Source organism: Corythoichthys intestinalis, chromosome 1, assembly GCF_030265065.1.
Source record: "Corythoichthys intestinalis isolate RoL2023-P3 chromosome 1, ASM3026506v1, whole genome shotgun sequence".
NCBI lineage: Eukaryota > Metazoa > Chordata > Actinopteri > Syngnathiformes > Syngnathidae > Corythoichthys > Corythoichthys intestinalis.
This window is the reverse complement of record NC_080395.1, coordinates 35,558,663-35,572,184: the sequence shown is the minus strand read 5'-3', so window position 1 is coordinate 35,572,184 and position 13,522 is coordinate 35,558,663. Positions and strand designations below refer to the sequence as shown.

At 41.6% G+C, this 13,522-nt stretch overlaps 1 protein-coding gene across 1 annotated transcript in view; it reads left to right on the top strand.

Moving 5' to 3' along the window:
* Nucleotides 1-13,522, top strand: part of ush2a (Usher syndrome 2A (autosomal recessive, mild)) — a 428,293-nt gene that overhangs the window by 363,651 nt on the left and 51,120 nt on the right. The window contains exons 75-76 of the mRNA XM_057848749.1: nt 8,402-8,483; nt 8,555-8,700. Coding sequence (XP_057704732.1) covers nt 8,402-8,483; nt 8,555-8,700 — 228 coding nt within the window. The remainder of the gene's footprint in view (nt 1-8,401; nt 8,484-8,554; nt 8,701-13,522) is intronic.

The window sequence follows — 13,522 nt, the reverse complement described above, 5'->3', positions numbered from 1 at the left end:
CCTCACACTCAAGCAAGTGATAATTTCTTAAGAGAGGTTTTAGTCCGCGTCTTACTACCGCTCTCTGTCTCTCTAACTCCTCGTAATGACAGGTTGTGTGTTATTGTGTCTTTTGTGAAGCGCCTACACCATCCACTTGTCGTAATGGCAGCCACAATATGATGGTCATCACTTCAAAGTGTGAGAGCGTGTTTGTTTTTTGAAGAAGCTGATACTTGTGCATAACAGTCGGGTCTGGAGGAGTCCTCCTTGCCACTAAGCATGGACATGAAGACGACATTTTACGTTTTTGCCTTATTTTATGGTAAAATTTTGGTAGCCACAGGTGCTAGTGTTTTACTGCAATATTAGTAGTCTTCTGGTTTGGTTGAACCTTTGACATGAGACTAAAAGAATGTCATCCTACTCGAATCTTACCAAAATAAGTTGACTGGCAGTGTCGTTTTCGTCAATGATGACGCGCTGAAAACGTGGCTTGGGAGACTAAAACATAACGAGATGGATGCCAGTTGTCGTCGTCTGACGACACGAGAATGAGATTAAAATTAGCCATAGTTTCCGTCAAAAATTCACAATGTGTGCTATTTTTTTATTGTATGTGCAATTAGAATACATTTAGCAGTGTTTGGTCGTCTCACTCATGTGACATGCTGCGCCTCCCCGCCACACACACACGCTTACTCACCGGCCGGTAAGCTAGTCTCATTTTGTGAAACATGTGTCAGGTGCTGCTTGGTAAGTTTTGCTTTCTTATCTTGGCTAGATATGCCATGTTCCTTTAGCCTTTAAAGGTCTGTGCTGAGTGATCATCACACATTAAACCAACTTTTAGCGCTAGCATAGCGTTCACATTAGCATTAGCATTTAGCACAGTGACACGTTGTCTTCTTAAACTTTCGGAAAACATTTTACATACAGTTTGTGGCATCCAGGTGAGTTTATTTACTTGCAAATAATGCACTGTTTTCCTGCTGAGTGTGTATTATCATCGTGAAAATGGTGATGTTCTTGTAGACTTCAGTCATGTGCTAGTCTTTCATGTCTGTGCTGAGTGATCATCACACACTAAGGCACTAGGCCTTAAACGTGTAATTAGTTGGACTATACGGCATGTCGGCTACACTAGTATGCCTATTATCTGCAATAGTTGTTAGACGGATAATATAGGCAGTTAACATTACCCGCCGCCTAATATGGACTGCTGTCTCCGTACAACAATCGGATACTAAGGAAGTGACCTCATGCAGTTGCCATTTTTAGTACGGCATGATAAAATCGTAAGCAATGGAGATGGACGATCACGACATGCCATTCCCGCTCCTCTTTTCGGTCCCACACATTTTTCTTGAACCTTCAAACTACGTCACAATAATATGCTTCAATTCAGTGCCCATTTGTGGTCCTCCCATCGCGGATGTCGCAGAGATGAGCGTTTTTTTTTTTTACAGAGCTCGTCTTCCACGTCTCTGATCAGCCAGCTGCGGTGCTGGCCCCTCCCAACTTAATGCCAACCAAACATGAGTATATAAAAATGCGTAGAAGTATATTAAACCCCGAAAAGTGATCTGCGTGGTACCCCCAGTCAGAGAGTCGTGCGATCAGTTTTTTCCCTTGACATTTCTGCCTGTCAAAACTGTCACCACATCCGGAATCGCCACTGTTATGCACAAGCACTCCTGGTTGCGGCTTCCAGGAAATATACGCAGCGCCACACCATATGCTTCTATTTGTTATTTAACCAAGTAGTGAGAACCCAACTGACCATTGTTTGTAACATCCTAAGTAACGATGTAAGGCTTTCGTTGTTTTCTAATGATTTATTTCAATCACAACTTGGCGACTGCTCGTAAAAGCCAAGCATGCTCTCCCTTCACTCCTGTGTGATGCGTTCACGAAAAAAACAGTGATCACAAAATAATGACAGTCTAGAAGGTGTAGTAATTTCAAAATTTGCCGCCGGCGAGTAATGAGTTTCCAGCTCAGATGTAAACCGCGCAGGCGATGACGTAACATATGAGGCTTTCTACGCATTGGAACATATTCTCGTCTCTCCTGTTCGCCAACTGTGTTGTTGTGGAGACGACTTCCGACGCGGAAAAGTGACGTTGCTCATTAAGAACACGTCACGCAAATAAATCTGATTGGACGGATGATTTCGTACTGGCTCGAGAGGCCGTTAAGGAGGTGGGTCCCAGACTATTCTCACAGTGTTTGGGCTGTGCCAGGCAAGCCTATACTACCTTGCAGCATTAGCATAGCGTTCACATTAGCATAGCATTAGCATTTAGCGCGTTCACTCGGTGTATTCTTAAACTCTTGGAAAAAATTTTACATACAGTTCATGGCATCCAGTTGAGTTTAATTAATTGCAAATAATGTGCAGTTTTCCTGCTAAGTGTATATTATCATCATGAAAATGGCGATGTCCTTGTAGACAGTTATGTGCTCGTCTGTTATGCTCATTCGAAATTGTTGGAAACCTTTTGTTTATCTATTCATGGACTGAAACTTTTGAAGTTTATAGAGGAAAACATTTTGAGAATTGTCGACTAAAACTAAACGATGGCGAACACATTTTGAAGTGACTAAAATATACGAGGGGCATTCAAAAAGTAATGCACTCAGGTGCATTGCTCGTACAGGATTTTACCAATCTTGTTTGTATTTGTCACAAACATGATAGGACACACCTTTTTGCGATTATTATATGTGTTTTTCTTATTTTCAGATTTTTACATCTTTAAACTAGCTTCCAAAATGGCTGCCCCTCTTGAAGCTCGTCAGAAACAAAGAGCTGTAATCGAGTTCCTTGCTGCAGGGGGAGAAACCCCTCTGAGGAGTCACAACCGGCTGGAAAATGTCTAAAAGGATGATACCATAGACTATAGTACTGTAAGAAGATGGGTACAGCAATTTAAAAACAGTACTGAAGACCATGAGGGAGATCAATGGAATGGCGTCACCCAAATTCACCAAGGACCAAAAAGTTCAAGGTCCAAAAGTCAGCTGGCAAAATTATGGCCACCGTTTTTTGGGATTCTCAAGGTGTAATCCTTGAGGATTTTTTGCCGAAGGGAAAAACCATTAACTCTGAGGTATACATTGAGACTCTTAGGAGACTCAAAGCAAGAATTTGACGTGTTCGGCCCAACTTGGACCTGGCAAATGTGGTCCTCCAGCATGACAATGCACGTCCTCACACAAGCATAAGGACCATAGAGGTCATCACTTCATTTGGTTGGACTGTGATACCACATCGACCATATTCTCCTGATTTGGCACCGTCAGACTACCACCTCTTTGGTCCAATGGAAGAAGGACTCCGGGGCAACCGATATGGCAATGACGAAGAAGTGAAAACCGCTGTCAAGAATTGGCTTTGAGATCGACCGGCTGAGTTCTAAAACACTGGTATACATGCCCTCGTTCATAGGTGGACTGTAGCTCTTGAGAGAGGTGGAGATTATGTGGAGACGTAAAAATGTAATCCTCACACTACATGTTGCTATTATAATTTGTTTGTACATAATAAAGTTGGGTGCATTACTTTTTGAATACCCCTCGTAGTATTTTCGTCCAAAAGACTAAGACGAAAATTAAAATGGCTGCCAAAAACAACACTTTTGACTGGTCTTTAAAACGTATTGGCTCCCAAACATGGTGATCGATGTCCAGTTCGCTTCATCGTTTCAGTTCACTTCCATCAATGATACTGAAATAATGCTAGCCTTCTCAGTTTAAATTGATTGGGCGCCTATCAGCGTCAGTGGCAGTAAACAAGTTAACCACATGTCACCAGCAAACGGGCACAGTCAGAATAGCATGAACACGCTAAATATGGTGTTCCCGAGGTTGGGAGCCGCCAAAGCTAATCATGGCTGTCGGTGTGAAGTGGGCATGCCTGGTCCAGGCCCCTGCAGCTCCTCTCCACTTCTGCGCTGGCCATCCACACAACACTTGCCTAATGGCGCTCTTTGGGTCCGGTCGTGTGTGTGTGGCGTAAATTTGTGTGTGTCACAGTTTGTCTAACTCACACTGACTAGTAGGGACACCCATGCAGGGCATTTGCTCACAGACATGGGGCAATTGTTCCAGCAACATCGAATTAGACATGCACATATAAATGCATAAACACACACACATGAGCACTGCTTGCCAGCTTGGCATGGGGCAGGAAAGAGCAGCATGCGGTGCTTTGGCTCACCTCAGGAACCTCCAAAAACAATTACAGCTCTCCCAGAACCGCTCAGGTCACAGCTTGTACTTATAGACCCGACTACAGGGCGCAGTTGACTTGGACTGAATAGAAGCTGAATGTGTTCTATGCTTCTGCTTTGCCACATAGACAATGAAACGCAACACGAGAGGAGGCGGGACAGCATGGTGCTTTGTTATCTCTCCGGGACTTAATATAATGGAGCAGGGAGGGCAGAGGTGGCCTGTGGAGCGGGACATACCTGAGGCCCACCAGTTGGTCCACATTCACCATTCATTAGACACGGTTCTCTCATGTATGATCACTCACATGTCTGTTTCCTGTGCATGTGTGTCAGTGAGGGAGACAAAAGAGAGAGGAAGAGTGCACATGTGAGCGCGTGGCCATATGCTAATGTTGCTCTGTCCCCATGTCTCTGTAGGGTCCGGTGCTGGGGCCTTTGTGAGATAATCAGCATAATTCTTTTGACAAATACACATGGTTACTCTTAATTAGTATCACACACTGGTCCCCCGGCTGCAGCATGCCGCTCCACCTGAATATCATGCGTACACGCAGAGAGAGATGCTCTTCTGGAGATAAAAGTGTAAATAAGTTAAAACCTTATACACATAGGTCCGAACAAAGTAAACCTAGGGTGACCAAATGTCCTCTTTTGCCTGGACAAGTCCTACTTTCACGTAGTATCCTCGTCGTCCGGGCGGGTTTTATGAATTCATAAAAATGTCCGGTTTTTATGATTTTTCACAGGACCAATTTGAAGAGAATCCCTCCAGCCGCTGGATGGCAGCGCCTGCCTACGATGACACGGCTCCTAGTAGTAGGGAGGGAAGGAGTAGTTCTTCTTGTTTTTGTTGGCAGTTTACCCCTATCATTAGGCATTACCGCCATCTACTGGGTGACGATTGGCCACAACGCCTGCCCAGTTGTGAAGTTTTTTACGAATAAATACGAATATAATGGCAACTGTTGACTTCTGTCGGAGCTTTGACTGTAAAATCCCGTTTGGTGTCGCATCGTTGCGCTGCAGATGATTGTAAACTTTTATAGCAAAATTTGATTTTTGCCTAAGCTAGCTATCAGTAAGCTAAACCACGCTAGGCATTATGGGAAACGTAGTTTTGAACTACGTTTGGAAACATGCTGGTTGAATAGTTTGTCAGTTTATTTCGGTTGCTGTTTGTGTGCAATCTAGAACATTGAATGAGAATATCAATTGATTGGGAATAACCATTTGTCAAGGACAATTGTCGTGATAGTAATTTAAAATGTTTAGTTGGCACATAGCCTACTGTGTGTATGTGTATTGACTGGACTACATTTCCATGGGTCTGCATTTTTATTTATTTATTTTTTCAAACTGCATTTTTTCATCTAGAGTGAGGGGGCACACTTTAAATATATTAAAGCAGGGGTCCCCAACCTTTTTTGCACCACGGTGTTATTTGGGTCCTTTTTTCATGGACCGGTGTTTTGACAAATTTTGCAACCTATCAAAAATTGCAACGATGCGGTTCTGCGCATGCGCGTAACGTTAGACATAGCCGCAAAATGCGCAAATGCAGCGATTCCAAAGTAAACACTACAAACTTTCTTGAAAGAAAGGAATATTAACTTACGCTTGATCATGGAAGGATTTGTAGAAAAGTTCTTTTCAGATACATCCTGCCAAGTAAGCTGCACACAACAACTTCACACCGCTCTCACCATTAACGACTTCGCCTTGTTGTTAAACATTAATTAAGAAGCCCACTTCACAAAGATACGATGTTGGAAATTGTAGCAAGGTTTTCAATGTTCTTGTAGCGATGTCAGGATATTCCAGAACGACTTTAATCCAGAACCTCGGTAGAGTTGTTGTCTCAAATGTACGTTTAATAAGGTCGCCATCAGTTGCAATCTCTACAAGTTGATCTTACTGTTGCACAGACATGCTCGAATCACTCGGTTTATTCACAAACGGGTCACGAATCCACTCCTTCGCAGTTCGTGGGTCTTCGAGGTTGTAGGCTCGTCAGGTGCCCTTTTCGCCATAAAAATATCTCCAAAGACGTCTGTTTTCCAGTCATCTTCGCTCGTGTGGGGGCTAATTATTTCCGGGAACAAATGTGCTACTGCTGCGCCCGCGGCCTAGCAAATAGCAATACGCTATTATCGAGGACAAGCGCACATAGATATATTATATACACAAAGAAGATGTACTGCTAGCAGTCCAATCAATGGATTTCTGTGACGACATTCTAATCTATCCCGTAGTATTTTATCTAGAGTAGACAGGGATATTGGTGTGTTAAGCAGGGGCACAGGGTTAATTCTGCCAGAATGCGGTCGTTATTAAATTATTATTTCTGTGCGGCCCGGTAGCAAATGCGCCACGAACCGGTACCAGTCCGCAGCCCGGCAGTTGGGGAACCCTGTATTAAAGTGATATAGGCATCTTTGAGTGAACTTCGAGTAAAATTCAAGTATCTTGAGGCCGGGCTGAGTGTCCTCTTTTGTTGGAAATCAAAATATGGTCACCCTAAGTAAACCATCATTCTATATTCACTCTTATTCACGCTTTATTCTCTCTAACCCTGCAGGTTTCACTATATCTTCCACATTCCCTGTCACGTAATGAATAACTGGGGTTGATATCATTCCCACATACATGATCTTGTCCTTCACGGCAGAGTTTAGACCCTCATCATTTTATCTTCTGGTGCTATTGCACACCTGAAACTTGTGTTACCTCATTTTATCGATTTGTTAGTGTTTGTGCGCCCAGGTACGTGCATGTTTGTCTGTGTGTGTTAGTCCCAAATTGTTATGAAGGGGGCCGTTAATGGAATGTAATAGTAGTGTGCTTCCGTGTTAAAGCGTTTGATTATAGCCTGTTTGTGTGTGTGAGCAGTTAGCAAGCTGATGTGCTCAATTTCCGAGCGAGTGCAGCGAGGAGGCCGTTAATGCGGTGCATTGCAGCGATAAAGTCTTTGAATGTATTGCCATCTAGAGGCGTGTAGCAGAGTCTCTGCGCTCCTATAAAAGCTGCCAGCGCCAGATGCTGCTATTGACAATGTGCATATGTTAAGCGCTTTATAGGCCACATGCCTCACATATTTCACTGGCTTTTAAGGTGGAGAGATCTCTCATTCGCGCTAACTCAATCTGTCTCTCCCTTTTGTAACATCTATCTCTCTCTTTTCCTCGCTCTCGCTCACCTCTTATCGGCTCAGTCGTTCAGTCTACCACCCTCCGTCTGTCGATCCTCTTTTTATTTGCTTCAACTGTTATTTACCTACTCGCCTTTTACCTTTTTCCCATCCTTCTTAGCTAGTTGTCTTCCCTCTATGTCATACTTTGTTTTATTTGTCTGTTCCTGTCCCTCCCGCTCTCTTTCTGTTGTGAACTTGTGTGATTTTCAGGAGGATTTACCCTGCGTCTAAGGGTGTCCAGGGATTTATTAATCCTATTGCTCTGCGTATGACAAACACGTTGGCTGGCAGACATAGAGACAGTCAAGACATGCGTTGGGCTTATTGTTCAAGCACTTCATCCTTGGTGCCACGCCATGCTGATTTGTCTGGTTTTTCCTTTGATTCCGTTTGAATGGGAGCCATTTGGATTCCCCCGCCACTGCATGGAATTGGCCTAACAGCTAATCTCTTTATGTGAGAGCCTGAAGACAGTGTTTTTGTTTTTAAATGCATATTCAACATCTAAAATATTGTCAATTTTTATCCCTCATAAATGTTCACAAATAAGTTGTTTTCCGGTCTACATCTATCCCCGATTATCATCTCATCATTCGTCCGACAACAGTGCGTCTATTATCAATTAGCTAATGATGTTACATAGGCTCGGCACGCCGTCGCAGTGGGTGCCAAAATTTTGGTCCGTTTCCCGTTGCCTAAAGCTACTGGCAGACACCCTGTGCCTGTATTTGTATAAGAGAGCGCAATGAAAGGATGCACGTGTGATATAAACACTCAGCAGGCTTTGAACGCAGCCTTAAGGGACGGCTGTTTGCCAGTTTGTCACTGCCTAGTACAGTATGTTGTAATGTTGATATCACAAATCCCCATGTCACATTATTTTCGTGCGTCATTGTTTCAGTGTTTCCCTGTTGTGTCTAGGAAAAAATATTTACCCTTTGCTTGCATGACTATGACAATGTATTTAATTTTCCCCCATTTACTTCTTCAGGGTTCAACCCTTGAAGCAAACATCTTTGGGCTTGAGCCGTACAGAGAGTATAGTCTACAAGTGGAGGCTGTAAATGAAGCAGGTTTGAGCGTGATAAATGGCTTTAAGTTGACTACAAATATTCATTATTTTAATGTTTTTTTATTCTTTTAGGTAGTGTGTCAAGTTCATGGGTCACCAGAAGCACCCTGGAGGCTTCTCCTTCTGGATTAGCTAACTTGACTGTGGAGCAGAAAGAGCAGGGCAGGTCGTTGCTGCTCAAATGGGATCCACCAATTTCTCCAAATGGAGTCATCACGGTAAATACAATAAAATATTACACTTGGGAACACAATTTTTGTTGTTAAAGGTCTGACAGCTGCTTTTGAAACTACTTTTTGGGTGTGGAGTGAAATTTGATCTGTTTTTCTCAATCGCGTCAATTTATTTACCGTAATTTCCTGAATATAAGGCGCACCCGTGTACAATGCGCACCCCAAATTTACTTGTAAAATCTAGGGAAAGTTATTGTACCCGTGTATAACGCGCACCCTAATTTTAGCACCAATAAACAGAAGAATACAAGAAAACAGAGCTCGTGTACAGATACAGAAATGTCATTTTACTGACTGGTGAAACACAGCACAAGCATAGCACATTGGTACGTTCAAAACATTACCGTTAACTAACAATATGTACGGTAATAATATGATCTGATAACTTCTTGAACTTACCAGAATCCAGGAGAAAACAAAACAGATGTGACTTTTCTTTTAAAGGCTGCTGTATAACTTGCTCGTTTCATCATGATGAATAAATGTTTCCTCCATGGATTGATACGGTAAAATAAAAGTGACAACGTAAGTCGGAAATCCGAGAGAACTCATCGCTGTCGACACGACAGTAACAATAGGAACTATTGTTATTTGGGTTTGAGTTTCCCGAGGGACAGATATAGTTGACGAACAGAGAAAGTCTGTGTTGTGTTACGTTTGTTACGGTCCAAGTTGCGGAGCTGCAATAAACGTTGACTCAAATGAGTTCAAGAAACTAAATTCTGTGCTTTATGAAGAGTGAAAAAAGCAGAATTTAACACAGACGAAATCATTCGACCAATCAGAGTGAAGTATTACCGTGTAGCGAGTTATAACAGAATTCACCAGCGGAACTTATGTTGGCACGTTGTATATGTCCCGGGGGGAGGTATTTTGTTGAGGGAACAGCCGGAAAGATACAGTGCCTTGCAAAAGTATTCGGCCCCCTTGAATCTTGCAACCTTTCGCCACATTTCTGGCTTCAAACATACAGACATGAAATTTAATTTTTTTGTCAAGAATCAACAACAAGTGGGACACAATCGTGAAGTGGAACAACATTTATTGGATAATTTAATTTTTTTTTAACAAATAAAAAACTGAAAAGTGGGGCGTGCAATATTATTCGGCCCCTTTACTTTCAGTGCAGCAAACTCACTCCAGAAGTTCAGTGAGGATCTCTGAATGATCCAATGTTGTCCTAAATGACCGATGATGATAAATAGAATCCACCTGTGTGTAATCAAGTCTCCGTATAAATGCACCTGCTCTGTGATAGTCTCAGGGTTCTGTTTAAAGTGCAGAGAGCATTATGAAAACCAAGGAACACACCAGGCAGGTCCGAGATACTGTTGTGGAGAAGTTTAAAGCCGGATTTGGATACAAAAAGATTTCCCAAGCTTTAAACATCTCAAGGAGCACTGTGCAAGCCATCATATTGAAATGGAAGGAGCATCAGACCACTGCAAATCTACCAAGACCCGGCCGTCCTTCCAAACTTTCTTCTCAAACAAGGAGAAAACTGATCAGAGATGCAGCCAAGAGGCCCATGATCACTCTGGATGAACTGCAGAGATCTACAGCTGAGGTGGGAGAGTCTGTCCATAGGACAACAATCAGTCGTACACTGCACAAATCTGGCCTTTATGGAAGAGTGGCAAGAAGAAAGCCATTTCTCAAAGATATCCATAAAAAGTCTCATTTAAAGTTTGCCACAAGCCACCTGGGATACACACCAAACATGTGGAAGAAGGTGCTCTGGTCAGATGAAACCAAAATTGAACTTTTTGGCCACAATGCAAAACGATATGTTTGGCGTAAAAGCAACACAGCTCATCACCCTGAACACACCATCCCCACTGTCAAACATGGTGGTGGCAGCATCATGGTTTGGTTCTGCTTTTCTTCAGCAGGGACAGGGAAGATGGTTAAAATTGACGGGAAGATGGATGGAGCCAAATACAGGAACATTCTGGAAGAAAACCTGTTGGTATCTGCACAAGACCTGAGACAGGGACGGAGATTTATCTTCCAACAGGACAAAGATCCAAAACATAAAGCCAAATCTACAATGGAATGGTTCAAAAATAAACGTATCCAGGTGTTAGAATGGCCAAGTCAAAGTCCAGACCTGAATCCAATCGAGAATCTGTGGAAAGAGCTGAAGACTGCTGTTCACAAACACTCTCCATCCTACCTCACTGAACTGGAGCTGTTTTGCAGGAAGAATGGGCAAGAATGTCAGTCTCTCAATGTGCAAAACTGATAGAAACATACCCCAAGCGACTTGCAGCTGTAATTGGAGCAAAAGGTGGCGCTACAAAGTATTAACGCAAGGGGGCCGAATAATATTGCACGCCCCACTTTTCAGTTTTTTATTTGTTAAAAAAGTTTAAATTATCCAATAAATTTTGTTTCACTTCACGATTGTGTCCCATTGTTGTTGATTCTTGACAAAAAATTAAAATTTTATATCTTTATGTTCGAAGCCTGAAATGTGGCGAAAGGTTGTAAGGTTCAAGGGGGCCGAATACTTTTGCAAGGCACTGTAGTTATATTCCGCGGGTTTCATGTGAGACAGACATTGTTACCGTATTTTGTTGCCGCCTAAATGTCAATAAAGCAACGCAGATTAGCTCCGTTGTTTGATACTCCGCCTCCCACTCCTTCCCTAGCTCGTCACGACCGAAACAAAATGGTGACATCACGTACCGTAATGGTCGGCAACGGATCGCCGCATACGTTTCTTCAACACAACATGGCCGTGTCAACAAAAAAAATCTGTCTTTATTAGGGCTGTCAAACGATTAAAATTTTGAATCGAGTTAATTACAGCTTAAAAATTAATTAATCGTAATTAATCGCAATTCAAACAATCTATAAAATATGCCATATTTTTCTGTAAATTATTGTTGGAATGGAAAGATAAGACACAAGACGGATATATTCATTCAACATACTGTACATAAGTACTGTATTTGTTTATTGTAACAATAAATCAACAAGATGGCATTTATGAATGAATGAATTTATTTATTGTCATTGTCATCATCATCAAAATCATTAACAGTTTCAGAGTGTGGAATTTTGCCCGAAAGAAAGACGATGACAGACAAAGGAAAGACGAGAAAAGCAAATGCTTATCGATACCCGTCCCCCAAACATTATTATGTAACATTATTAACATTCTGTTAAAGCGATCCATGGATAGAAAGACTTGTAGTTCGTAAAAGATAAATGTTAGTACAAGTTATAGAAATTGTATATTAAAATCCCTCTTAATGTTTTCGTTTTAATAAAATTTGTAAAATTTTCAATCAAAAAATATACTAGTAGCCCGCCATTGTTGATGTCAATAATTACACAATGCTCATGGGTGCTGAAGCCCATATAATCAGTCGCACCCAAGCGCCAGCAGAGGGCGAAAAAACTTAAAAAAACCACAAGTAACAAGTGGACATTGCACTGTGCTGTCATTTTAATATGTTTGAGCGGGGCATGTGCGTTACTTGCGTCAAATATTTTAACGTGATTAATTTTTAAAATTAATTACCGCCCATTAACGCGATAATTTTGACAGCCCTAGTCTTTATATAAATATATAATATATTTATATTTTTGTCTCCATCCCTGTGCGGGGTAACGTTGATCTGAATAACATGGAATGGTGATAGGCAAATTATAATGTAGGTGATAGTAAAACACCTCCTGGTATATTTCAATGTTTTTCTTGATTAAATAAGAGTATGGATTTTATCTATCTGAATAAAAGAAATGCCTTCAATAGCTAACAAAGGATTAACATGTGTTTAGTATACTTCTTGTAATGTGATTAGGAAAAAAACGATTACCAATGGAAATGGTCATGTGTAGCTTTTTTATTTTGTGGTAATTAATGGTAAACTACTGCCATTTAGTGGCTGTTTTTTAAACTTTCACTGCCAATTGCAAGCACTTTACAGTTAAAGAGCATATGACACCAGAAAAAAGTCTTAAATGGCATTATTATGTGAATTAGAATCATATTTTGAGACGATTCGACTATATACACCTATTTAGCAAAGCGCAGATGACGAGAAATTAGTCTTTTAATCTGCCGGTTAGCCACGCCTACAATTATAGGGCTTTAGCGTCCCCAACAGGTGGATGACGTCAGCGGTAGACTGGGCTCATCGGTTTTACTATTCAGCCCATTGAAGGGGAATTGTTCAGAACGAGGAAAACACGACGAAGAGAGCCGCAAAATGTCATTGTTTCAGTCTCTCTACTCTAATATTTTTACAGGATATTCTTTTTATCCAAGTATTTTTCCCCAATAGCTATATAAATGGCTTGAGAAGGACCAGTCAGCCCGTCGAGGGGGAACTATTCACAACGAGGAAAACGCGACGAAGAGAGCGGCAAAATGTCATTGTTTCTGTCTCTTTACTTCCATATTTTTACAGGATATTCTTTTTATCCAAGTATTTTCCCCAATTGCTAAATAAATGGCATGGTCATTACAAATAACAATCTTGTGCTAAATGGAATATGAAATAATAAAAATCCATTTATTCAAGACGACATGGCAAAATTACTCCATAATGGTCAAAACTGTCGACTTCACCTTTACTGTCGCACCTCCCGAACGATATTTTATGACACCTAAATCGGACATATGTCATTTCCCTTCCCCGGCTTCGGAGAATGTAAACAAACCAGAAGGAGTGACAGCTAGCCGACATGCTAACCCGAACCGAGGGATGTTTCAAAGTCTTCGAAGTGGAAAATCACACGTAACTAGCCTGGATTATTTGACATGACGACCCGATTGTCGAATGTCTTCGCG